The sequence below is a fragment of the Theropithecus gelada genome, chromosome 3 (genome assembly GCF_003255815.1).
Source record: "Theropithecus gelada isolate Dixy chromosome 3, Tgel_1.0, whole genome shotgun sequence".
Classification (NCBI taxonomy): domain Eukaryota; kingdom Metazoa; phylum Chordata; class Mammalia; order Primates; family Cercopithecidae; genus Theropithecus; species Theropithecus gelada.
Genome location: NC_037670.1, coordinates 2370683 through 2398423, shown reverse-complemented (window position 1 = coordinate 2398423; position 27741 = coordinate 2370683). Strand labels below are relative to the sequence as shown.

The 27741-nt window shown below is 45.7% G+C and overlaps 1 protein-coding gene across 2 annotated transcripts; it reads left to right on the top strand.

The window, feature by feature from the left end:
- Positions 1–444: 444 nt before the first annotated feature.
- On the top strand, positions 445–27741 carry SBDS (SBDS, ribosome maturation factor). Of its 2 annotated transcripts, XM_025378413.1 has the most exons (8): positions 445–826; positions 1775–1904; positions 2669–2869; positions 5095–5259; positions 8249–8329; positions 20946–20948; positions 25002–25013; positions 27731–27741. In XM_025378413.1, exons 1-7 carry the CDS (start codon positions 699–701, stop codon positions 25011–25013), a joined length of 720 nt encoding a protein of 239 aa, XP_025234198.1. In that variant the 5' UTR covers positions 445–698; the 3' UTR covers positions 27731–27741. The 2 variants fall into 2 exon arrangements, with proteins under 2 accessions (XP_025234198.1, XP_025234197.1); XM_025378412.1 differs by lacking the exons at positions 20946–20948; positions 25002–25013; positions 27731–27741 and having other exon boundaries at positions 8249–9052.

Genomic DNA, 27741 nt, shown 5'->3' with positions numbered 1-27741 from the left:
GTCGAAGCTGCAGTGGGGCCATGACCCTGCCACTGCACTCCAGCCTGGGTGACAGAGTGAGACTGACTTTAGGAAAAAAAAAAAAAGTGTAAATAAAAAAGCAACAAAAAAATGAAAAAAGAAGAATAAAACAAGAATGCAACATGTTAATAATTTGTTGAAGCGGGGTGATGGGTACATGGAAGGTTCATTACACATTTTTGTCTACATTTTATGTTAAAATATTTCTATTATAAAAGGGTGAGTAAATAAAAATATTTATTATAAAATAATTGTAGTATAAAAAATATTTTTATTATACAGTGGGTCTGGCCCTTGAATTCCGCGGAACGAGGTGGTGCCAACGCTGTGTTTCAACCCGGCCACTAAACATCTGCGAGCATCCTGTCAGAGCTCTCAGCTCATTGGCGAAAGTAAATTACGTCAAACAAAAGCACCTCCCTTTTTGGGCGGGGAAAGATGGCGTAAAAAGCCACAATGCGCAGGCGTCGTCGCTCACTTTTCGCCTCCCGGCTTCCGCCCCACCTGACGTCTGCGCAATAAGGTTGCCGGGCGCACCGTGGCGGCCGCCTGAAGCTACTGAGTCGCGGCGCCGCGCACTTGCGGTTGGGTCAGTGCCGCGCGCCGCTGGTGGCCTTCAGGCTGGTCGGTGCGGGTCCGCCCCGGTTCGCCGGCTCCTAGGTCTTTGAACAGCCGCGATGTCGATCTTCACCCCCACCAACCAGATCCGCCTAACCAATGTGGCCGTGGTACGGATGAAGCGCGCCGGGAAGCGCTTCGAAATCGCCTGCTACAAAAACAAGGTCGTCGGCTGGCGGAGCGGCGTGTGAGTAGCCCCCTCCCTCGGGCCTGGGCCTGGGCCGTCACCTCCGAGGCGGCCTGTCTCTGCCCAAGTCTAGTTAATGGGCCAAGCTGAGGTCTTGGCCGGGGAGGAAATGGAACATTCCTGCTGTCAGCATGAGACGTCGCAGTCCGAGCTTGGCTCCTAAGCCAAGGGGTTCCTTCTTTATTTGGTTGGTTCGGATCGGGTTGTTGGTTTGGGATTTTGTTTTGTTGGTGTCATAATAGCTGCAGCCAAGAAATCTCATAATTGTGGTCCTTTTCCCAGAATGATAGCTGAGAACCTAGTCTTCCGAATACTGTCATAGTTGTGGATACATCTGGTGTCTCAGTAGCCCTAGCAGTTTGAAGTGCGTAGTGTCTTCACTGCTGCCATCTAGGGATTGGCATTCCGTGGCAGCAGCTGTCCGCACCCCACCCCACCCCGCCCCACCCCACCCTTAGTGTTTCTTACGTCCTCCCATGACATTTTTCTCCAGTGAGCAAATGGTAAGGCAAATACGATTCTGAGTTTTGAAAATGTTCCCTCAGGCCGATGCGGGCAGATCACTTGAGGCCAGGAGTTCGAGGCCAGCCTGGCCAACATGAAACCCCGTCTCTACTAAAAATACAAAATTAGCCGGTGTGGTGGCGCATGCCTGTAATCCCAGCTACTTGGGAGGCTGAGGCAGGAGAATCACTTCAACCCGGAGGCAGAGGTTGCAGTGAGCCAAGATCGCGCCATTGCACTCCAGCCTGGGTGAAAACAGCGAAATTCCGTCTCGGGGTGGGGGTGGGCGGGGAAGAAAAAGAAAACGTGCCCTCGACACTAAAGGTCATCAGGGGGATTTGTTGTGTCTTGCCGTTCGTGTTGTTGCCATCTCGTATTTAAATGTAAATGCGTGTCCAAGTTTCAAGTATATTCACGTAGGACTTTCTCTCCTGCCCTCACAAGGGAAAAAGACCTTGACGAAGTTCTGCAGACCCACTCAGTGTTTGTAAATGTTTCTAAAGGTCAGGTTGCCAAGAAGGAAGATCTCATCAGTGCGTTTGGAACAGATGACCAAACTGAAATCTGTAAGCAGGTGGGTAACAACTGCAGCATAGCTAACCCTAATAGCCATTTATAACGTACCTGAAGGTATGTTAAACATTAAAGGCCGTTTTTTTGGAGGAAAGACTAACAAAGCAATAATGTGAGCTGCACAGTGTCACTTCTAATAATAAAGAACTTGGTGGTTTTGTTTGTTTGTTTTTTGGGTTTTTTTGCCACAACCTCCTGAAATCAAATTTTCTACTAAATTACCTCATTTTTCTATAAATTACCTCATTTATAGAATGTGGTATACCTGAAAACTGAATTTGTTTTCAAGTATTTCATCTTTCAGACCCTTTTTTTTTGGAGACAGAGTCTTGCGCTGTTGCCCAGGCTGGAGTGCAGTGCACTCCATTGCACTCAGCTCACTGCAACCTCTGCCTCCTGGGTTCAAGTGATTCTCTTGCCTCAGCCTCCCGGGTAGCTGGGATTACAGGGTGCCCACCACCATGCCTGGCTAATTTTTGGATTTTTAATAGAGATGGGGTTTCACCATGTTGACCAGTTTGGTCTCAAGCTCCTGACCTCAGGTGATACGCCCGCCTTAGCCACCCAAAGTGCTGGGATCTCACTGCGCCCAGCCAAAAGATTCTTGCATCTTTTGGGCAAAGCTCAAACCATTACTTACATATTAATAGCTGGAGAGGATGCAATTTAATTTTCTCCCCAACAACTCATTTTTTTGTGGCTAGTTAACAAATAGTGTGTGATAGAGAAGACAGTGATTTTTTAAATGTGTTGGCATTTTTTTAGATTTTGACTAAAGGAGAAGTTCAAGTATCAGATAAAGAAAGACACACACAACTGGAGCAGATGTTTAGGGACATTGCAACCATTGTGGCAGACAAATGTGTGAATCCCGAGACAAAGAGACCGTACACCGTGATCCTTATTGAGAGAGCCATGAAGGACATCCACTATTCAGTGAAAACCAACAAAAGTACAAAACAGCAGGTGAGTGGTTTCTCATGTTATCAAAACACAGCCATGGAAATCCGTTTTCTTTGAAGAAATCATTAAAATAACGGGTCTGGGGCCAGGCATGATGGTTCACGCCTGTAATCCTAGCACTGTGGGAGCCAAGATGGGAGGATTGCTTGAGGCCCGGAAACAGCCTGGGAAACATAGGGACGTACGCCCCATCTCTCTCTCTTTTTTTTTTTTTTTTTTTTGAGAGAGAGTCGCGCTCTGTTGCCCAGGCTAGAGTGCAGTGGCACGATCTCAGCTCGCTACAATCTCTGCCTCCCGGGTTCAAGCGAGTCTCCTGCCTTAGCCTCCCGAGTAGCTGGGATTACAGGCATGCGCCACCACACCTGGGTAATTTTGTATTTTTAGTAAAGACAAGGTTTCACCATGTTGGCCAGACTGGTCTTGAATTCCTGACCTCAGGTGATCCGTCCGCCTCGGCCTCCCAAAGTTCTGGGATTACAGGCGTCAACTGCGGTACCATACCTCTAATTTATTTAATATAAAAAATTAAATTTTAAAAAATGGGTCTGCGTGGAAGCAAGTGGGTAAAAGGTTTGGGGAAGAGATGGAGGAAAAGGACGGGGTCATAAAGATAGGTAATATTTTTTTTTTCAAGTAAACAGAAATATGTATGTAGGACTTTCTTCTCCTATCCAAATCAAACTTAAAGACAAAACTTGAATTTTTAAAGGGTCATTTTAACACCTTTTTTTGAATTTTTAATTTATATATAATTCACATACCGTAAATTTCACACTCGTAAAGTGTGTACACTTTTAAGTGGTATATTAACAAAGTTTGGGGACCTTCCCTGCTACCTGGTTTGAGAACATTTTCATCACCACAAAAAGAAAGTCAGTATCCACTAGTAGCCATCCGCATTTCCCCCCACAGGCCCCTCCCAACCACTAATCTCCTCTCCTTATGGACTTGTCAATTCTGGACATTTCATATAAATGGAATCATACAATATATGGCCTTTTCATGGTTCATACATGTTGTAACCTGGATCAGCATGTCATTTCTTTTTTATGACACATTAATAGCCCACTGTGTGGAAAAAACACACGTTTTATTCATTCATTTCTCAGTTGATAGACATTGGGTTGCTTTCACTTGTGAGCTATGATGAAGAATGCTGCTATGAAATTTGTTGCATGTTTTTGTGTAGACATACGTTTTCATTTCTGTATACCTGCCAAAACAGCCGCACCATGTTATATTACCACCATCAGTGTTTACAAGTCCCAGTGTCGCCACATCCTCGGTCATGCTTGTCATTGTCTACCTTTTTGATGATAGCCATCCTGGTGGTATCTTGTTGTGGTTTTGATTTGCATTTCCTTAGTATTGATTTGAGCATATTTCCATGTGCTTATTGATGCTTCATCTGTCCGCTTTTGGGAAATCTCTGTTCAGGTTCTTTGCCTTTTTTTTTTTTTTTTTTTTTGAGAGGGAGTCTCGCTCTGTCGCCCAGGCCTGGAGTGCAGTGGCACGATCTCGGCTCACTGCAAGCTCCGCCTCCCGGGTTCATGCCATTCTCCTGCCTCAACCTCCTGAGTAGCTGGGACTACAGGCGCCCGCCACCGCACCTGGCTAATTTTTTGTATTTTTAGAGATGGGTTTCACCGTGGTCTCGATCTCCTGACCTTGTGATCCGCCCGCCTCGGCCTAGGTTCTTTGCCTTTTTTTTTTTTTTTTTTTTTTTGGAGATGGAGTCTCACTCTGTCACCCTGGCTAGAGTGCAGAGGCACGATCTCGGCTCATTGCAAACTCTGCCTCCTGGGTTCAAGCAATTCTTCTGCTTCAGCCTCTTGTGTAGCTGGGATTACAGGCGTGCACTACTACACCTGGCTAATTTTTTGTTGTTGTTGTTGTATTTTTAGTAGAGACAGGGTTTCACCATGTTGGCCAGGCTGGTCTCAAATTCCTGACCTCGTGATGCACCCGCTTCGGCCTCCCAAAGTGCTGGGATTACAGGCATGAACCACTGCACCCAGCCTTCACCCTCTTGATAGTTTTTTGAAACACAAAACCTTTTCCTCTTGATAAGTCCAATTTTTCTATTTTTTTTTAGTGGTCACTTATGTTCTTAATATTATACCTAAGAAACCATTACCTAATCCAACTACATGGAAACTACTTTGTTTTTGAAAGCCTTATTAAATAATATAATAAAAGAAGTTACACTCTCGATTTTGTCTTGGTAGGCTTTGGAAGTGATAAAGCAGTTAAAAGAGAAAATGAAGATAGAACGTGCTCACATGAGGCTTCGCTTCATCCTGCCAGTGAATGAAGGCAAGAAGCTGAAAGAAAAGCTCAAGCCACTGATCAAGGTCATAGAAAGTGAAGATTATGGCCAACAGTTAGAAATCGTAAGAGTCAAGTATTTTCTTTGCTTCACGTTACCTAAATAGTGTATTCTCTAGTAATAAATTTGTAGCAAACATTTAGACGTTGTAAACAGTCAGATATTTTCATAAGACTAAAGGTTGGTCAGCCTTTTTTTTTTTTTTTTTTTTTTTTTGAGACGGAGTCTCGCTCTGTAGCCCAGGCTGGAGTGCAGTGGCCGGATCTCAGCTCACTGCAAGCTCCGCCTCCCGGGTTCACGCCATTCTCCGGCCTCAGCCTCCCGAGTAGCTGGGACTACAGGCGCCCGCCACCTCGCCCGGCTATTTTTTGTATTTCTTAGTAGAGACGGGGTTTCACCGTGTTAGCCAGGATGGTCTCGTTCTCCTGACCTCGTGATCCGCCCGTCTCGGCCTCCCAAAGTGCTGGGATTACAGGCTTGAGCCACCGCGCCCGGCCTTTTTTTTTTTTTTTTTTGAGACGGAGTCTCGCTGTGCTCCCAGGCTGGAGTGCAGTGGCCTGATCTCGGCTCACTGCAAGCTCCGCCTCCCGGGTTCACGCCATTCTCCCGCCTCAGCCTCCCAAGTAGCTGAGACTACAGGCGCCCGCCACCACGCCCGGCTAGTTTTTTGTATTTTTAGTAGAGACGGGGTTTCACCATGTTAGCGAGGATAGTCTCGATCTCCTGACCTCGTGATCCACCCGCCTCGGCCTCCCAAAGTGCTGGGATTACAGGCTTGAGCCACCGCACCCGGCCGGTCAGCCTTGTTTACTACAAAACATTTATTTTTTTTCCCAGCATTTCTTTTTCTCCTACATTATGCGTAGTGTTTTAGATACATTATTTTAGCAAATTTAGCAACCATTTAAAGTAAGCCACTTAAAAATCGCTATTTTTAGTGGAAGGTTAATAACTCCAATTACCTTAAAAATTTTGCAACAATTAGTACAAAGCACACTATGGAAATTTCAGAGATAGCTAAATTGCGTGCTTTACTCTGGTGCTGATCATAATCCTAAAAGATATAATCCGAAATTCCACAATCCCAGTGTTGAAATAACAAAAAAATCAAAATCCCTAAAGTCCAAAGCCTGAACTTCTAAAATCTTGAAAATTACAGTTCCAAAAGATTGAATCCTGGCTGGGCGCGGTGGCTCATGCCTGTAATCCCAGCACTTTGGGAGGCTGAGGCAGGTGGATCACCTGAGGTCAGGAGTTTGAGACCAGCCTGACCAACATGGAGAAACCCTGTCTCTACTAAAAATAGAGAATAATCAGGCGTGGTGGCACATGCCTGTAATCCCAGCTACTCAGGAGGCTGAGGCAGGAGAATCGCTTGAACCTGGGAGACAGAGGTTGCAGTGAGCCAAGATTGCGCCATTGCTCTCTAGCCTGGGCAACAAGAGCGAAACTCCATCTCAAAAAAAAAAAAAAAAGATTGAATCCTGAATGATGAAATTCTGAAAGCTGAATTCTGGCAAAAGGATTAGCACTCTTTCAGTTGTATGCAGGATAGTCGCATCTGCTTAATTGCATCATATTAGGCAAAGCTAGGACCTTGTTATTGTCTTCATTTGGAAATTAACAATGGTTTAAAGAGATGTGTCTTGGTGCCAGGTTGATGAGGGGCGGAATTGTGGATGTAATTTTAGGTGTCAACTTGACTGGAAAGGAATCCCTAGAAGCCTGATAAAGCATTATTTGGGGTGTGTCTATGAGAGTGTTTCCAGAGGATATTAGTGTGTGAACCTGATGACACTAAACACAGAACATTTTAAAGAAGCAGCGAAACCATTAGGTCCTTATGACCTCACCCCTTAGCTTCAAACACAGTGTAAATTCAGCTGTCTATAAATTCATGTTTTCAGGGCTTTGCAGCTTTTCTATTTATTTATTTTTATTTTATTTTATTTTATTTTATTTTTTTGAGACAGAGTTTCACTCTTGTTGCCCAGGCTAGAGAGCAATGGCATGATCTCAGCTCACTGCAACCTCTGTCTCCAGGGTTCAAGCGATTCTCCTGCCTCAGCCTCCTGAGTAGCTGGAATTACAGGCATGCGCCACCACACCCAGCTAATTTTGTATTTTTTAGTAGAGATGGGATCTCTCCATGTTGGTCAGGCTGGTCTCGAACTGCCGACCTCAGGTGATCCGCCCACCTTGGCCTCCCAAAGTGCTGGGATTACAGGCGTGAGGCACCACGCCCGGTCTGCAGCTTCTTTTTAAAAGTAAATTGAGTATGTGAGTATCCACTGTAGATGTGAATTAACCCATCTGACACTACTCGAAGTTCTAAACTCTTTGCAAAACTGTACGCATGGGCCAGGTGCAGTGGCTTATGCCTGTAATCCCAGCACTTTGGGAGGCCGAGGCGAGCAGATAACCTGAGGCCAGGAGTTCAAGACCGGCCTGGCCAACATGGCGAAACGAAAAATACAAAAAATTAGCCAGGTATGGTGGCAGGCACCTGTAATGCCAGCTTCTTGGGAGGCTGAGGCAGGAGAATCACTTGAACCCGGGAGGCAGAGGCTGCAGTGAGCTGAGATCACACCACTGCACTCTAGCCTGGGGGACAAGAGCAAAACTCTATCTCAAAAAAATGAATAAATAAATAAACGTACACTTGGTCTCTAAATAAGTCTTCACGTTGCTTTTTCTCCTTCCTACGTGGAGGTGACTTTATTGAGCTATAAAATGTAATGCTAAATTTTAGTATGAGAAGAATGAGAGTTTTCTAGTTTGTCCCTTCCATTTACAGCTGAAGAATCAGAATAAGTGTTTAAACATAGGGATTAATGCCTTGTCACAGGGGCCTACATGGCTACTCAAGGGCAGAGGCAGAATTGGAACCCAGTGTGCTGCCCTACCCATTGTCTTACCTATTGCACCATAGAACTGTGCTATTATTAGAGATCTCTGGAAAGCCTTGTGTTTGCCTTAAAGGAAGTTAAAGCTGAGTTTCTTCTGTGTATTGCTCATCCTCATGCGGTAAACTGCTACGTTAAATGTTTCAGGTATGTCTGATTGACCCGGGCTGCTTCCGAGAAATTGATGAGCTAATAAAAAAGGAAACCAAAGGCAAAGGTTCTTTGGAAGTACTCAATTTGAAAGATGTGGAAGAAGGAGATGAGAAATTTGAATGACACCCATCAATCTCTTCACCGCTAAAAACACTAAAGGGTTTTTGTTTCCGACAGCACTGTTTCATGTCTGTGATCTGCCAAATACTTGCTCAAACTATTTGACATTTTCTATCTTTGTGTTAAGAGTGGACACGGCAAGGCTTTCCTACATAAGTATAATAATGTGGAAATGATTAGGTTTTAATTATAAACTGGAGTCTAAATCCTAAAGCAAAATTGAAACTCCAAGATGCAAAGTCCAGAGTGGCATTTTGCTACTCTGTTTCATGCCTTGACAACTTTCCAAAATGAAAGTTATTTGAGGCAACTCTTGTGAGTGAAAAGTTATTTGTACAGTAGAGTAAGATTATTAGGGATATGTCTATACAACAAAAGGGGGAGTCTTTCCTAAAAAAGAAAACATACGATGCTTCATTTCTACTTAATGGAACTTACGTTATGAGGGTCATTATGCTTGGATGATGTTCCTGATTATCTGAGAAACAGATCTAGAAAAACTGTGCCGGACTTAAATAATTTTCATTGAACATGCTGCCATAACTTAGATTATTCTTCGTTAAAAAATAAAAGTCACTTATTTCTAATTCTTAAAATTTATAATATATATTAATATAGCTAAAGTTGTGTGTAATCAATAAAACCACTCTTATTTTTATTAAACTATGGCTTGTGTTTCTAGACAACTTCCTAACTCCCTTTCTTTTCTCTGTCTGTGTCTGTGGTAGGGTTAGGGAGTTATTAAGAGAACTCAATAAGTCAATATGAAGAGTGCTTAGAACAGGGCCTGTTCTTGTAAATACCTGAAAAATTTTTGCTAACACTTGGGATGTAACTGAAGAATTATTGTAGTATTTAAACACGTAAATGGACAAGGTGCAAGCTTTTAAAAATCTACTTCGGCCGGGCGCGGTGGCTCAAGCCTGTAATCCCAGCACTTTGGGAGGCCGAGACGGGCGGATCACGAGGTCAGGAGATCGAGACCATCCTGGCGAACACGGTGAAACCCCGTCTCTACTAAAAAATACAAAAAACTAGCCGGGCGAGGCGGCGGGCGCCTGTAGTCCCAGCTACTCGGGAGGCTGAGGCAGGAGAATGGCGTAAACCCGGGGGGCGGAGCTTGCAGTGAGCTGAGATCCGGCCACTGCACTCCAGCCCGGACGACAGAGCCAGACTCTGTCTCAAAAAAAAAAAAAAAAAAAAAAAAAAAAAATCTACTTCAAGGCCAGGGGAGGTGACTCACACCTGTAATCCCAGTACTTTGGGAGGCTGAGGCAGGCGGATCACCTGAGGTCAGGAGTTTGAGACCAGCCTGGCCAACATGGTGAAACCCCATCTCTACTGAAAATACAAAAATTAGCCAGGCATGGTGGTGCACACCTGTAGTCCCAGCTACTTGGGAGGCTAAAGCAAGAGAATCGCTTGAACCCAGGAGGCAGAGGTTGCAATGAGCTGAGAACATGCCACTGCCCTGCAGCCTGGGTGAGAGTGAAACTCAGTCTCCGAAAAAAAAAAATCTATTTCAAAAGAGATATATTCTAGAAGATAAATTAGATTCACTCAAACATACAGATGTATTTCTGGACAGCAGTTTTTATTTTAACTGAAAACAGACTTCTCAACTTGAAAAGGTACTGATTGGTTTATAAGCACACAGAACTCCCTGCTAATACAAACTCAGAAATGTCCCTTTAGTTTAAAATAACTACAATTGAGATTATGAAGTCAAAATGTTTTATTATAATATTAACAAAATATATTTTTGTTTGATAACATGAGAATGAGCCCTTTTTCTGTTAATGCTAAAGCTGGGCTGCTGTTTTGATACAGGTATTTGTTAAATGTATCAATAGCTCTATCTTAGTAGGAAAATATAAACATTTATTATAACATTTCCTTAAGATTTTCTGGGGCCAGACGCAGTGGCTCACACCGGTAATCCCAGCACTTTGGGAGGCCAATGCGGACGAATCACTTGAGCTTGGGAGTTCGAGACCAGCCTGGGCAACAGGGTGAAACCCTGTCTCTACCAAATATACAAAAAATTAGGCATGGCGGTGTGCACCTGGTCCCAGCTACTTGGGAGGCTGAGGTGGGAGGATCACTTGAGCCCCGGAGGCAGAGGTTGCAGTGAGCTAAAATCACACCCCGGCACTACAGCCTGGGCAACAGAGCCAGACCCCATCTCAAAGATTTTCTGATTCTGAATATTCATTTTTTCTAAAAAGCTGTAACTTCAAGAAATGTCAAATGTAGATCACATCTGAGTCATCATTTAAACTTATTTTTTAAATTTTATACTAATTTCATTATCAAAGAACTTAACATTTTTGGTTCATGATCATCTTCCCGGTACCACAGCCATAATGGATTATTTTAAGGATTGATTTATTTGACTTTTTCAATGCAAGCTGATGGTGTGTGCATTTGGTCACAATGACATTTCAGACTTAGGCCTCTTCTTTTAGCACAGTTCTTTTCCGTGAAGCTTGCCTTGTACCCCATACACAATTACTTGCTCCAGTTGCTGGAACCCAGTACTCTACTTAAATTCCTTCATAGGTCTGGATTTATTCAACCTTGTATTAGAGCTGTTTAATTATCTGCCTTCATGCTAGACTGTGAACTCCTTAAGGGCAAGGGTAGCAATGTGTGTGTATCCCACCATGCTTTGGACCTAGTAGATGTGGAGTAAATGTCTGAAATAATAAACGTATGTGGGACAGGCACAGTGGCTCACGCCTATAATCCCAGCACTTTGGGAGGCCCAGGTGGGCAGATCACCTGAGGTCAGGAGTTCAAGACCAGCCTGGCCAAAATGGCGAAACCCAGTCTCTATTAAAAATACAAAAATTAGCTGGCTGTGGTGGCTCACGCCTGTAATACTAGGACTTTGGGAGGCTGAGGCAGGCAGATCACGAGGTCAAGAGATCGAAACCATCCTGGCCAATATGCTGAAACCCCATCTCTAGTAAAAATACAAAAATTAGCTGGGCACAGTGGCACGTGCCTGTAGTCCCAGCTACTTGGGAGACTGAGGGGCAGGAGAATCGCTTGAACCCAGGAGGCGGAGATTGCAGTGAGCCAGGATCATGCCACTGCACTCCAGCCTGGCGGTAGAGCAAGACTCCGTCTAAAATAAATAAATAAATAAATAAATAAATTTTAAAAAGCCATGCATGGTGGCACGTGCCTGTAATCGGGAGGCTGAGGCAGGAGAATCTCATGAACCTGGGAGGCAGAGGTTGCAGTGAGCTGAGACTCAGCCACTGCACTCCAGTCTGGGCAACAGCGCAAGACTCCATCTCTAAATAAATAAATAGCCACATGTGGTGGCTCACACCTGTAATCCCAACACTTTGGGAGGCTGAGGCGGGCAGATCACAAGGTCAGGAGTTCGAGACCAGCCTGGTTAACATACTGAAACCCCATCTCTACTAAAAATACAAAAATTAGCTGGGTGTGGTGGCACATACTTATAATCCCAGCTACACAGGAGGCTGAGGCAGGATAATCACTTGAACCAGTAGGTGGAGATTGCAGTGAGCCAAGATCGCACCACTGCACTCCAGCCTAGGCAACAGATAGAGACTTCATCTCAAAAAAATAAATACATAAATAAATAAATAGATTTAAAAATAAATAGGCCAGGCCGGGCGCGGTGGCTCAAGCGTGTAATCCCAGCACTTTGGGAGGCCGAGGCGGGTGGATCACAAGGTCAGGAGATCGAGACTATCCTGGCTAACATGGTGAAACCCCGTCTCTACTAAAAATACAAAAAACTAGCCGGGCGCGGTAGCGGGCGCCTGTAGTCCCAGCTACTTGGGAGGCTGAGGCGGGAGAATGGCGTGAACCCGGGGGGCGGAGCTTGCAGTGAGCCGAGATCGCGCCACTGCACTCCAGCCTGGGAGCACAGCGAGACTCCGTCTCAAAAAAAAAAAAATAAATAAATAAATAAATAAATAAATAGGCCAGGCATGGTGGCTCACACCTGTAATCCCAACACTTTGGGAAGACAAGGCGGGTGGATCACAAGGTCAGAAGTTCGAGACCAGTCCGACCACCATGGTGAAACCCCGTCTCTACTAAAAATACAAAAATTAGCTGGGCGTGGTGGCGCGTGCCTGTAATCCCAGCTACTCAGGAGGCCGAGGCAGGAGAATCACTTGAACCTGGGAGGCGGAGGTTGCAGTGAACTGAGATCGTGCCACTGCACTCCAGCCTAGGCGACAGAGTGAGACTCCGTCTCAAAAAAAAAAAAAAAAAAGTAAATAAAACAAATAAACATGCTATCTCAATGAGGGCCCAAGTCATCAGAAGGAGGATGAGTGATGAAGAATTTGTTCAGTGACCTTTGTTCAAGTCCATCATGAAAGCTGGGACAGAGTTTTTGTCAGGTCAGCCAGAGCTTTCCACTGTTCATACTGTAAACAACCACACACATGAGTTTAACCTGCATGCTACCCTCAAGCCCATGTCGTGAGATGCCCAATGATTCGGGTGGTAATTAGGTTCCTCATTACCAATTTTGTTTATGACAACCCTTACATCACTGGCATTCGAGGTATTGACCATTTGAAAATGCTTTTCTGCTGAACGAGGGAACTGGTTGTGGACACATAGTTTGCCACTAACGAGTTTAAAGAGCTAGGATGATGAAGGCCATTGACTTTTATGCTGATTTTCATCTCTGCATGTATTTACCCAAGACGATACCTTCAACATTAATATTCCAGGCCGGGTACTGTGGCTCACACCTTTAATTCCAGCACTTTTGGAGGCTGAGGTGGGTGGATCACCTGAGGTCAGGAGTTCAAGACCAGCCTGGCCAACATGGTGAAACCCCGTCTCTACTAAAAATACAAAACTTAGCTGGGCGTGGTGGCGCATGTCTGTAGTCCCAGCTACTCAGGAGGTTGAGGCAGGAGAATTGCTTGAGCCCGGGAGGCGAAGGTTGCAGTGAGCCAAGATCGCACCACTGCATTACAGCCTGGGTGACAGAGTGACACTCCGTCTCAAAACAATAACAAAATAAACAGCTAGGATGATGAAGGCCATTGACTTTTATGCTGATTTTCATCTCTGCATGTATTTACCCAAGATGATACCTTCAAAATTAATATTCCAAATACAATTTTATAGTATCAACAGTTCTGACCTTAAAAAAGTATAATCCTAAGCCAAATCTTTATCAGCTTGGATATTCCAGCTTCTACCCAAGAACTATGTCACAACACTCTGAGCATACATGGTTGAATTGCCCAGGGCCTCTTCCAAATACTCCAGGAAAAGTCATCAGTTTCACCAACTTCCTAATTGAGTCTGCAGATTCTTGGTTTTCCCCTGGAAGAGAATGAATATAAACGGGATGTGGAGCCAGGCGTGGTGGCTCACGCCTCCAATACCAGCATTTTGGGAGGAGGAGGGAGGCGGATCACTTGAGATCAGGAGTTCGAGACCAGCCTGACCAACATGGAAAAACCCCACCTCTACTAAATATACAAAAATTGGCCAGGTGTGTCAGCGCATGCCTGTAATCCCAGCTACTCAATTGGCAGAGGCAGGAGAATCACTGGAACCCAAGAAGCAGAGATTGCAGTGAGCTAGGATCATGCCACTGCACTCCAGCCTGGGCGACAGAGCGAGACTCCTCTCAAAAATAATAATGAAAGAGGAAGGCAGAACTGGTTCAGAGAGATCCAAATGGAAGGGGCAGGTAAGATTCCAAGCGTGAGAGGTACTCCACCCACCATTGCTGGTGGTGGATAGGGGAGAATCCAGCTGTGAGCCCAAGAATGCAGGCAGCCTCCTCTGGATGCTGGGAAAACCCCTCAGATGACAACCAGCAAGAATATGGGGGCCTAAAAGGAACTAAATTCTGCCTCAAAAACCTGGATGTGTAGGAAAATAGGTGTCCTCTTGGAGCCTGCAGGCTCACCACAACCTCCACCTCCTGGGTTCAAGCGATTCTCCCACCTCAGCCTTCTGAGTAGCTGGAACCATAGGCACACACGACCACACCTGGTTAATTTTTTGTAATTTTTTTTTTTTTTTGAGACGGAGTTTTGCTCTTGTTGCCCAGGCTGGAGTGCAATGGCACGATCTTGGCTCACTGCAACCTCCACCTCTCAGGTTCAAGCAATTCTCCTGTCTCAGCCTCCCGAGTAGCTGGGTTAAAAGGCATGCACTACCACGCCTGGCTAATTTTGTATTTTTAGTAGAGATGGGGTTTCTCCATGTTGGCCAAGCTGGTCTCGAACTCCCGACCTCAGGTGATCCACCCGCTGCAGCCACCCAAAATGCTGGGATTACAGGTGTGAGCCACCGTGCCTGGCCAATTTTTTTGTAATTTTAGTAGAGACAGGGTTTCGTCATGTTGCCCAGTAAACTATAGTTTATGGATATTTCAATACGATGAGAAAGGAATGAGGACTAAATGACATCTGTATACTTGGCTATATGTCTCACAAAGTTAGACTCCTAGAATGATGTAGAGAAAATTATATTTTGGCTGGCGCGGTGGCTCATACCTATAATCCTAACACTTTGGGAGGCCAAGGCAGGTGAATCACCTGAGCTCAGGAGTTTGAGACTAGCCTGGCCAACATGGTAAAAACCCATATCTACTAAAAATACAAAAATTATACCACCAGGCAAGGTGGCTCACGCCTGTAATCCCAGCACTTTGGGAGGCCGAGGTGGGCGGATCACCAGGTCAGGGAGATCGAGACCATCCTGGCCAATACGCTGAAATCCCGTCTTTATTAAAAATACAAAAAATTAGCTGGGCGTGGTGGCGGGCGCCTGTAGTCCCAGCTACTCACAAGACTAAGGCAGGCGAATCGCTTGACAGGGAGGCAGAGGTTACAAAGAGCTGAGATCACCCAACTGCACTCCAGCCTGGGTGACAGAGCGAGACACTGACTCAAAAAAAAAAAGCCAGGCCTGGTGGCGGCCACCTGTAATCCCAGCTGCTCAGGATGCTGAGGCTGGAGAATCTCTTGAACCCAGGAGGCAGAGGTTGCAGTGAGCCAAGATCCTGCCACTACACTCCAGCCTGTGCGACAAGAGCAAACTCTGTCTCAAAAAAAATAAAATTAAATTAAAAAAAAAATATATATATATATATACACACACACACACACACATATATTTTACTGGTTTACTGGTTTACGCCTGTAATCCCAACATTTTGGGAGGCCAAGGCGGCCGGATTGCGATGTTAGGAGATGGAGACCATCCTAGCTAACACAGTGAAACCTCATCTCTACTAAAAATACAAAAAATTAGCCAGGCACGGTGGCACGTGCCTGTAGTCCCAGCTACTTAGGAGGCTGAGGCAGGAGAATCACTTGAACCCGGGAGGCAGAGGTTGCAGTGAGCTGAGATCGCGCCACTGCACTCCAGCTTGAGCCTGGGCGACAGAACGAGACTCCGTCTCAAAAACAAACAAACAAAAAGAATTAACTGCCTGTAGTCCCAGCTACTAGATAGGCTGAAGTAGGAGGATTGCTTGAGCCTGAGATGTCGAGGATGCAGTGAGCCATGATCAGGCCACTGCACTCAGCCTAGGCAACACAGTGAGACCCTGTCTCAAAAAAAGTTTAAAGATATTATGGTTCAGCTGGGCACGGTGGCTCATGCCTGTAATCCCAGCACTTTGGGATGCCAAGGTTGTTGATTACTTAAAGTCAGGAGTTCAATATCAGCCTGGGCAACATGGTAAATCCCTGTCTCTACTAAAAATGCAAAAAATTTAAAAAATTAAAAAAATAAAAATTATCTGGGCGTGGTGGCACGCACCTGTAATCCCAGCTACTCAGGAGGCTGAGGCAGGAGAATCTCTTGAGCCCGGGAGATGGAGGATACAGTGAGCTGAGATTGTGCCATTGCACTCCAGCCTAGGTGACAGAGTATAAGACTCTGTCTCAAAAAAAAAAAAAAAAAAATCACGTCTAGAGAAAATATGTGCAACAGGTAAGACAGGTAAAATGCCAATAAGTTAGGACCAACCAAGAAAAAGGTCTAATATTCACTCCTGAGCACGGGGAAAATTGATACACTAATTTAAAAATAAATGCAAAATAGGATATTCAACTTCTCTCAGAGAAATGCTAAACGATGAGAAATCATTTTCTACCCATCATATTGAAGAAAAGGTGAAAGATTAATTGTGATATTGGCGAGGATATGAGGGAACAGGCATTTTCATGCATTTACTGATGGAAGTATAACTGGCTCCAACCTTTCAGGAAAGTAATTTGGTGGTATCTTCTTTTTTTATTTTTTTCTTTTTCTTTTTTTTTTTTTTGTGATGGAGTCTCCCTTTGTCGCCCAGGCTAGAGTACAGTGGCATGATCTTGGCTCACTGCAAACTCTGCCTCCTGGGTTCAAGCGATTCTCCCGCCTCAGCCTCCCCAAGTAGCTGGGATTACAGGTGTGTGCTACCACACCCAGATAATTTTTTTCACCATGTTGGCCAGGCTGTTCTCAAACTCTGTTTTTTGTTTGTTTGTTTGTTTTGTTTTGTTTTTTAAATGAAGTCTAGCTCTGTCACCCAGGCTGGAGTGCAGTGGCATGATCTCAGCTCACTGCAACCTCCACCTCCCGGGTTCAAGCAATTCTCGTGCCTTAGCCTCCCCAGTAGCTGGGATTACAGGCACCCGCCAGCATGCCCAGCTAATTTTAGTATTTTTAGTAGAGACAGGGTTTCATTGTTGACCAGGTTGGTCTCGATCTCCTGACCTCATGATCTGCCTGCCTCGGCCTCCCAAAGTGCTGGGATTACAAGCATGAGCCATCATGCCTAGCCAGGTCTCAAACTCTTGACCTCGGGAGATCCACCTGTCTCGGCCTCCCCAAGTGCTGGGATTACGCACCTGGTCTGGTGGTATCTTAAAATTTTTAAATATGTGCACTTTTTTTTTTTTGAGGAGGAGGGTCTTGCTCTGTCACCCAGGCTAGAGTGCAGTAGCAAGATCACTGCTCACTGTAGCCTCAACCTCCTGGGCTCAAGTGATCCTCCCACCTCAGCCTCCTGAGTACCTGGGACTGCAGGCAGGTACCACCATACCTGGATAATTTTTTTTTTTTTTTTTTTTTTTTGAGACGGAGTCTCGCTCTGTCGCCCAGGCTGGAGTGCACTGGCCGGATCTCAGCTCACTGCAAGCTCCGCCTCCTGGGTTTACGCCATTCTCCTGCCTCAGCCTCCCGAGTAGCTGGGACTACAGGCGCCCGCCACCTCGCCCGGCTAAGTTTTTGTATTTTTTGGTAGAGACGGGGTTTCACCGTGTCAGCCAGGATGGTCTCGATCTCCTGACCTCGTGATCCGCCCGTCTCGGCCTCCCAAAGTGCTGGGATTACAGGCTTGAGCCACCGCGCCCGGCCTGGATAATTTTTTTTAATTTTTCATAGATACAGAGCCTTGCTATGTTGCTCAGGCTGGTCTCGAACTCCTGGCCTCAAGCAATCCTACCACCCCGACCTCCCAAAGCACTGAGATTATAGGCATGAACCACTGCACCTGGCCATGTGCACCATTTGATACAGCAATTGATTGCTCTTTAGGCGTCTATCTGCCAGAAATAAAATTACCTAAATTCTAAGGATATGTGTACAATGTTATTTTCTGCTTGTATTAGTGAAAACTGAAAATGACCACCAATAGCAAATACAGGCTGAGTATCACTTATTCCAAATGCTTGGGAAAGGAGTATTTCAATTTCAGGTATTTTTTCAGATTTTGGCGTATTTGCATGCCTAATTCAAAAATTCAAAAATCAAAATGCTCAGGGACCATTTCCTTTGAGCATTATGTTTCTAATTTGGGGGTTTTTCAGATTAGGGATGCTCAACCTGTAGTTAACAAAATTGTAACATCTCCTTACTGTGCATTTCTTTTTTTTTTTTTTTTTTTGAGATGGAGTCTAGCCCTGTTGCCCAGGTTGGAGTACAGTGGTGCAATCTCAGCTCACTGCAACCTCCAACTCCAGGATTCAAGCGATTTTACTGCCTTGGCCTTCTGAGTAGCAGGGACTACAGGCGTGCACCACCATGCCCGGCTAATTTTTGTATTTTTAATAAAGACAGGGTTTCTCTATTTTGGCCAGGTTGGTTTTAAACTCCTGACCTCAGGTGATCCGCCCATCTCAGCCTCCCAAAAGTGCTGGGATTACAGGCGTGGGCAACTGCACCCAGCCTATTATGGAATATTAAGTATAGTTTTACAAATGAGACATCTTCCTGTATGTCCTATAGCGACATCCATGGTAGTAAGTGGAGGAGGGGTAGAGGTGGAAGAGGGAATAAAGCTACGGAGGAATGTATTATGGTGTGATCCCATTTCTGTAACTTTTTTGGAGGAAAAACCCTGAATATGCGTGTACAGGTTTATATATGGTTGAAAGAGCATAGAAAAATCTGTGGAAAAATACACACATAACCTACACAAGCGTATTACAACCAGCATGATTCGTTTTGAAATAAAGTTTTCAGCCAGTCACGGTGACTCACGCCTGCAATCTCACCACTTTGGGAGGCAGAGGTAGGCGGATCACCTGAGGTCAGGAGTTTGAGACCAGCCTGGCCAACGTGGTGAAACCCCATCTCTACTGATAATACAAAAATTAGGCCGGGCACAGTGGCTCACTCTTATAATTCCATCATTCTGGGATGCCAAGGCTGGTGGATCGCTTGAGGTGATCCACTAAAATACAAAAAATTAGCTGGATGTGGTGGTGGGCACCTGTAATCCCAGGTACTCAGGAGGCTGAGGCAGGATAATGACTTGAACCCAGGAGGTGGAGGTTGCAGTGAGCCAAGATTGCGCCATTGCACTCCAGCCTGGGTGACAAGAAGGAAACAGCGAAATCTGTCTCCAAAAAAAAAAAATAATAATAATATAAAAATTAGCTGGGCATGGCGGTGGGCACCTGTAATCCCAGCTACTCAGGAGGCTGAGGCAGGAGAATTGCTTCAGCCTGAAAGGCAGAGGTTGCAGTGAGTCGAGATCGCACCACTGCACTCCAATCTGGGTGACAAGTGAGACTCTGTCTCCAAATAAATAAATAAATAAAGTTTTCAAAAGCATATGCAAATACTAATGTAATAAGCTTTTTGGAAAATGTAAAGTGAAATTGCATTTTTATTCTCATTTCAGCTTCACTTTCAAAGATCTTTTCTGCCCTGCCCTTTAGAAATTGTGAGAGGCTTCCCTGGGTCTTGGAAGCTGAGATCTTGAACTTTTTCCCTAGCATGACCAGTGCTGTTGCCAAAATGCCAGGGGTTTGGTGTAGGTCCTGCTGTTTGCTGCACAGAAAGCCAATCAGTAGTGCCAGGGTTTAAAAGCTTTAATTGGGTGCTCCAGCCAAGGAGATGGGAGATCAGTTTCAAATTCGTCTCCCTGACCAATTAAAATTAGGGGTTTACATAGGAAGGAAGAAATATAACTACATGCAGGAAAACAGGAATTAGGGAGGGGTAAGGAAGAGGAGTTGGTCAACAGGCAGCAGTGGTCCCTTAGGCCATTATGACGGAGGAGGGGTCTGGCATCTCATTGTCCAAATGCAGTTATCTGGTAAGTTGCAGTTCCCCCATCTGGGAGCCCTGATGGTTGATTTCCTGAGAAAGGAACTCAGATAAGACAAATGTCACTTTCTCAAATTTCAAGACTGGAAAGGTCAATTTGTTTTTGTTTTTGCTTTTGCTTTTGTTTTGTCTTGTTTTGTTTTGTTTTGAGACAGGGTCTCACTATGTTGCCCAGACTGAAGTGCAGTGACTATTCACAGGCGCGATGCACAGGAGTTTTGACCTGCTCAGTCTCCAACCTGAACTGGTCCCCCACTCCCAGGAAGTTGATGCTAAACTTAGTGCAGACACCTGATTGGCAGAGCGCACTACAGCCCAGAACTCCTGGGGTCAAGTGATCCTCCCGCCTCAGCCTCCGAAGTAGCTGGGAATACAGGCACACTCTACCACACCAGGCTAGAAGGGTCAATTTCTCTGTTTATTCAAAAGAAACCACACACATCTGCTCTATGAACAATTGAGTCAGTTTCAGTACCTACCTCAACAGGTGACACAGGCTCTGTTGTGAGAAGGGAAAGCCCAGGAAAGAATTGCAGATTACTTGTTTCAAGCTGTCTTATACTTATCTCAGGCACTAGGAGGCATTTGCCTTTAACAGCTATTTAGGAGAGTTTGCAAGGAAGTGATGAGGAGATTTAAAAAGAAAGGCAGAAGAGATGGAGAGTGGATGGAAAGCACCCAATAAAGAGAGGCTGGCTGGGCGTGCTGCTCATGCCTATAATCCCAGCACTTTGGGAGGCTGAGGCAGGCGGATCACCCAAGATCAGGAGTTTGAGGCCAGCCTGGCCAAAATGGTGAAATCCCTTCTCTACTAAAAATTCAAAAAATTAGCTGAGAGTGGTGGTGGGTACCTGTAATTCCAGCTACTCGGGAGGCTGAGGCAGGAGAATCACGCGAACCTGGGAGGCACAGGTTGCAGTGAGCCGAGATCGCACCACTGCGCTCCAGCCTGAGCGACAGAGTGAGACTCTGTCGGGAGAGAGAGAGAGTGAAAGAGAGAGAGAGAGTGAAAGAGAGAGAGAGAGAATAGGAGTGTTTTGAGCAGAGCAGTTACTTCTTGCTGCAGTTCCCTTTCCCCAGAACAGTCCAAATGTGCTGGCCCTTACTTTTCTTCATGTCCATCTCCTCCTAGGCTGGGATCCAGCAGCCCAAGGACTTGGTGCTACTAAAATAACTGCCCCATTTTTTTTTGTCCTTGAGTTTCATGGCATGGATCACGGATTTCAGCTTTGAATCTTTGAATGTTTTGAATGTTTCAGCTTTCAAATGTTTTGCTTTTCTCCAAATAGTCTAGGCTATAGTGAACCACAGAAGGGCAAATGAGCAAGCCATCATCCCCAAACATTTCTAAATTAATCCATTTTCCATCATGACTCAGTACACGTGTACATCTGTAACGGAGTGCAGCGGTGCAATCATAGCTCTCTGCAGCCTAGAACTCTTAGGTTCAATCCCTCCTCCTGCCTCAGCCCCAGAGTTGCTAGAACTACAGGCTTGTGCCACCATGCCTGGCTAACTATTTTAATTTTTTGTAGGGACAGGATCTTGCTGTGTTGCCCAAACTTAATCTTCTATTTTGTTTGTTTGTTTGTTTGAGACACAGTCTCACTCTGTTGCGCAGGCTGGAATGCAGTGAGGCGATCTCTCCTCACTGCAATCTCCGCCTCCCAGGTTCAAGCAATTCTCCTGCCTCAGCCTCCAGAGTAGCTGGGACTACAGGTGCCACCACCACGCCTGGCTAATATTTTTGTATTTTTAGTAGAGACGGGGTTTCACTGTGTAAGCCAGGACAGTCTCGATCTCCTGACCTCATGATCTGCCCGCCTCGGCCTCCCAAAGTGCTGGAATTACAGGCATGAGCCACCACACCCGGCCACGCTCAGCTAATTTTTTTTGTATTTTTAGTAGAGACCGGGTTTCATCATATTGGCCACACTGGTCTCAAACCCGTGAACCCAGGTGATCCACTCACCTCAGCCTCTCAAAGTGCTAGGATTACAGGTATGAGCTATGGCGCACGGCCTTAATCTACTTTTTTGTAGTAATAATTAGATGCTTAATTCTCTAAGTAAAAATTAAGTCCGGCCGGGCACAGTGGCTCATGCCTGTAATCCCAGCACTTTGGGAGGCCGAGGTGGGTGGATCACGAGGTCAGGAGATCGAGACCATCCTGGCTAACACGGTGAAACCCCATCCCTACTAAAAATAGAAAAAATTAGCCAGGCATGGTGGCGGGGCCTGTAGTCCCAGCTACTGGGGAGGCTGAGGCAGGAGAATGGCGTGAACCTGGGAGGCGGAGCTTGCAACGAGCTGAGATCGGGCCACTGCACTCCAACCTCCAATTCCAAGGTTTGCAAAGCATACTAAGTATACCCAAACATCTTCAGAGAAACTATTCTGGGCAATTTCTTTACCATATTTTGCCCAAACACAGTAATGAATATAGCTGAATATTCCCTGCATGTTTTGCTAATTTCCTACTTTACATCAGTATACAGAACATGGCAACTGTGTGTCTCAAGTGGTTTTCAGACATCATCTTATTTACCCTAACTGTCTGCAAAGTAGACCTGGTATTATGCATCTTTCACAGATGGAGAATTTGAAGTTAAATAAGGGCCCAGGTGCACAATTACATTTCAGGGCCCAGAATTTAGATAGGAATGTTGGCCTTAAGACAGTGCTGCTTTATTTTTAGAACACTAATTCAGTAAATAAAACAGTAGACATGGGCTTATGATTCATTCACCTTATTTGTAAAAAGAAGAACTTAATAACCTCAGCTTCTTTGTCAAGTGGTTTAGTAAGTCACATAAAGAGAAAAGGAAAGTGCTGAGCGCAGTGGCTCATGCTTGTAATCCCAACACTTGGGAGGCGGAGGCAGGCGTATTACTTGCGGTCAGGAGTTCAAGACCAGCCTGGCCAACATGGTGAAACACCATCTCTACTAAAAATACAAACATTAGCCGGGTGTGGTGGCAGGCGCCTGTAATCCCAGCTACTCCGGAGGCTGAGGCAGGAGAATCACTTGAACCTGAGAGGTGGATATTGCAGTGAGCAAGATTGTGCGACTGCACTCCAGCCTCGGTAACAGAACAAGACTCAGTCTCAATTTTAAAAATTAATTTAAAAAAAAAAGGAAAGGAAGCAGGGAAAAATTAAATGAGACTGTAAAGGTTACTTAAAAATAGCCCAAACATTTTAACAAAAGAAGTTTTGAGGCCAGGTGTGGGTGGCTCAGGCCTGTAATCCCAGCACTTTGGGAGGTCAAGGCGGGCAGATCACCTGAGGTTGGGAATTTGAGACCAGCCTTACCAACATGGAGAAACGCCGTCTCTACTAAAAATACAATATTAGCTGGGCATGGTGGCGCATGCCTGTAATTCCAGCTACTCGGGAGGCTGAGGCAGGAGAATTGCTTCAACCCGAGAGGCAGAGGTTGCGGTGAGCTGAGATCACACCATTGCACTCCAGCCTGGGCCACAAGAGTGAAACTCCATCTCAAAAAAAAAAGCTTTGAAAGCAGGGGAGGGAGAGAAATATTTCATTACCATTTATTGCAGAGAAGCTCTCCACCAGGCTGCCACATGTGGTTGCACAGGCTGAGCACTGCACAACTTCCACAGCTGCCACACCCCATCTACTCCTGCAGTGCAGTGGCCCAGCTATATCAAGATAGCTTTTTATGGCAGAATCGGGCATTTTCTGTACTGAAACCATTTTTTTTTTTTTTTTTTTTTTTGATGACAGAGTCTCACTCAGTCGCCCAGGCTGGAGTGCAGTGGCGCGATCTTGGCTCACTGCAAGCTCTGCCTCCTGGGTTCATGCCATTCTCCTGCCTCAGCCTCCGGAGTAGGTGGGACTACAGGCGCCTGCCACTATGCCCAGCTAATTTTTTTGTATTTTTAATAGAGACGGGATTTCACCCTTTTAGCCAAAATGGTCTCGATCTCCTGACCTCGTGACCCGCCCATCTCGACCTCCCAAAGTGCTGTGATTACAGGCATCAGCCACCGCGCCGGGTCATTGAAATCATTTTTTTTTTTTTTAATAAAACGGGGTCTTACAATGTTTCCCAGGTTATTCTCAACCTCCTGGGCTCAAGCGATCCTCCTGACTTGGCCTCCCAAAGTCTTGGGATTACAGGCGTGAGCCACCATACCCAACCGATTGAAACACTTTTTTTTTTTAAATTAAGCATTAAAGTACTTTGCATTAGAAAGAAAGAAGAGCGGCCTGGTGCGGTGGCTCACGCCTGTAATCCCAGCACTTTGGGAGGCCGAGGCGGGCGGATCATGAGGTCAGGAGATCGAGACCATCCTGGCTAATACAGTGAAACCCCGTCTCTACTAAAAACACAAAAAAATTAGCCGGGCGTAGTGGCGGGAGCCTGTTGTCCCAGCTACTCCGGAGGCTGAGGCAGGAGAATGGCGTGAACCCAGGAGGCGGAGCTTGCAGTGAGCCGAGATCGTGCCACTGCACTCCAGCCTGGACGACAGAGTGAGACTGAGAAAGAAAGGAAGGAAAGAGTGAAAGAAAGAGCAGAAGGAAGGAAGGAAGGAAGGAGGGAGGGAGGGAGGGAGGGAAGGAAGGAAGGAAGGAAGGAAGGAAGGAAGGAAGGAAGGAAGGAAGGAAAAATCTTATTTATAAAGGCAAACATAGGGCCGGGTGTAGTGGCTCACGCCTGTAATCACAGCACTTTGGGAGGCCAAGGTGGGTGGATCACCTGAGGTCAGGAGTTCGAGACCAGCCTGGCTAACATGGTGAAACCCCATCTCTACTAAAAATACAAAAATTAGCTTGGTGTGGTGGAACATGCATGTAATCGCAGCTACTCAGGAGGCTGAGGCAGGAGAATCGCTTGAACCCGGGAGGCGGAGGCTGCAGTGAGCCAGGATCGTGCCACTGCACTCCAGCCTGGGTGACAAAGACGCCGTCTCAAAAATAAATAAATACATAAATAATAAAGGCAAACAGAACTTTTTATTACAATTATTCCCCCCACCCACCTTAATTCTAAAATAGCATGTTTTGGACAAAGACTCCAATCTAAGTAATTAAATCGACATGAAGAAATAGAGAAAAATTGGACTGTCTGCATTAGGAAGTTTATACAATAAGCATGTATTGATCGCCTGCTAGGTGTGAGGCATTGCGTTAGGGGATGTATTCGTGACTTTGGCTTCTTCTAGTTCAGTAGTTCTCAAAGTGGGGATACACCATTAGGATCGCCTGCCACAGCCTCCCAAAGTGCCGGGATTACAGGCGTGAGCCACCGCGCCTGTAGGTCCACTAGACCAATCTGGTTCAACTTTTATGTAACAAAGTTGTTAGTTTATCAGTTGCCTGGGACCCCCAGATTATGTAACCTGAGCATGCCCACACGAACCAAGCCTGCAACCACAGGGGGAACCTAAGTGCTAGGATGGGGGCATGGGGACTGAATTAAGAAGCAGACACAGCCCACCAGGATCCAGGATCCAATCAGATTGAGCCCTGGCGTCACCCCCACTGCAACATCCAGTCAGATCACACCTCCTGGCATCACCTGACTACAAGATCCAATCATATCATGACTCATTACCCTAGGCTTATAAAAGCCAACCCAGCCCCATCCTCCAAGCGGCACTGTTTTGGGAGCTGTCCCCAGTTTTTCTTGCACGTAATAAAATCCTCTAGATAAAGTCTCCTTCGTTGTGGTCATTGGGCCGTCATCCACCAAGCGACTGAATTCATCCATTGCATAGGTAACAAGAACTTGTTAAAAATGCAAAATCTTGTTCGGGCGCGGTGGCTGACGCCTGTAATCCCAGCACTTTGTGAGGCCGAGGCAGGCAGATAACCTGAGGTCAAGAATTCGAGTCCAGCCTGGCCAACATGGCGGAACCCCATCTCTACTATAAATACAAAAATTAGCCAGGCGTGGTGGCACACGCCAGTAATCACAGCTACTCATGAGGCTGAGGCAGGAGAATTGCTTGAACCCGGGAGGCGGGGGTTGCAGTGAGCCGAGATCACGCCATTGCACTCCAGCCTGGGTGACAGAGCGGGACTCCGACTCAACAACAACAACAAAGCAAAATCTTAAAACCTCATTCCAAACCTAATCAATCAGAGACGGAGCCCAGCAATTTTTAAACTCAATAAACTGTAAATTTATAAATCAATAAACTCTCCAAGTGACTCTGATGCACGCCAAAATTTCAGATTCACTATTCTAGTTTGTAGATCACAGGTAAGAACAGACATTTAGACAGTTCAGAGCTGGGGGCGTAGGGAGGAACACAACAGAAATGCCGAGAGATAAAAGCACACAAGACTTCAGCCCAGCAAGATCTGCCACAGATTTTCTCAAACCCTGGTGGTCCTTTTGGTGAGCTGGGGTGTTTCAGAGGGCTGTGGCCATAGATGTGATGGCCCTCTTGAGAGGCTGACAGAGACTTTAAAAGAAAGTATCAGACAGATTTGTTTTAAAGCGTTATGGAAGTGGGAGTAGCCCAGAGGTGTTTGTTCGTTTGTTTTTGAGACAAGAGTTTCACTCTTGTTGCCCATGCTGGAGTGCAGCGGTGCCATCTCGGCTCAGCACAACCTCTGCCTCCCGGGTTCGAATGATTCTCCCGTCTCAGCCTCCTGAGTAGCTGGGATTACAGGCACCCGCCACCACGCCTGGCTAATTTTGTATTTTCAGTAGAGACAGGGTTTCTCAATTTGGTCAGGCTGGTCTCAAACTCCTGACCTCAGGTGATCCGCCCACCTCAGCCTCTCAAAGTGCTGGGATTACAGGCGCGAGTCACTGTGCCTGGCCTGCTTAGTGTTTTGGTTTTTTGGTTTTTTTTTTCTGAGACGGAGTCTTGCCCTGTTGCCCAGGCTAGAGTGCAGTGGTGTGATCTATGCTCACTGCAACCTCTGCCTCCCAGGTTCAAGTGATTCTCTTGCCTCAGCCTCCTGAGTGGCTGGGATTACAGGCGCCTGCCACCACACCCGGCTAATTTTTGTGTTTTTAGTAGAGACGGTGTTTCACCATGTTGTGCAGACTGGTCTCGAGCTCCTGACCTAAAGTGATATGCCCACCTCGGCCTCCCAAACAGCTGGGATTGCAGGTGTGAGCCACCGCGGCCGACCAGTCCAGAGTCTATTTGAAACAGATTTGGAAAGACAGGAATTTAAATCTTACTACTTGTGTAAAGTTGGTATGCAGCAGGCACATTTTAGGGTGTCTGCCCAGCCCACGATTCTTCCATTCCTTCTCTAGAACCTCTGTCTCTCAACACAAGGGGGAAGAAAGAGAGAGAGAGAGAGAGAGACTCTTATGCAACCACACAAAACGAATAACTTTTGCTAAGAAGATACGATTGTCTCTCTAAGAAGTTTAGAATTTTGTCTTTGTCTTTGCAAAAGATTCAGCTCAAGTTCGTTTGTGTAACTCATACCAGAAAGCCTTTGCTAAGACATGTGAGCAATTTATCTAATCTCACTAAACTTCAGTGTATTTGTGGAAGGAGGCTGCTTATAGATACTTCATCCACTGGTGAAGAGCTAAGTGAGATAATGTGCATACATACTTAGGGCAATGTCCAGCACCATTAAAGTTACCATTTCAAGTCACAGGAGTGAGTTCTCTATTGCCCTGGGCTGTGGTAATCAACTGTGTGTTCCGGGTCAAAAGGCCTGAGGTGGCTCCCTGGAACATGGCCCAGTCTCCACTCGAGTCTACTAACCTGAAGGCTGGGCAAACACAGATTACTTGCTCTGACTGAAAAGTTTGGTAAGAAAATGGTAAC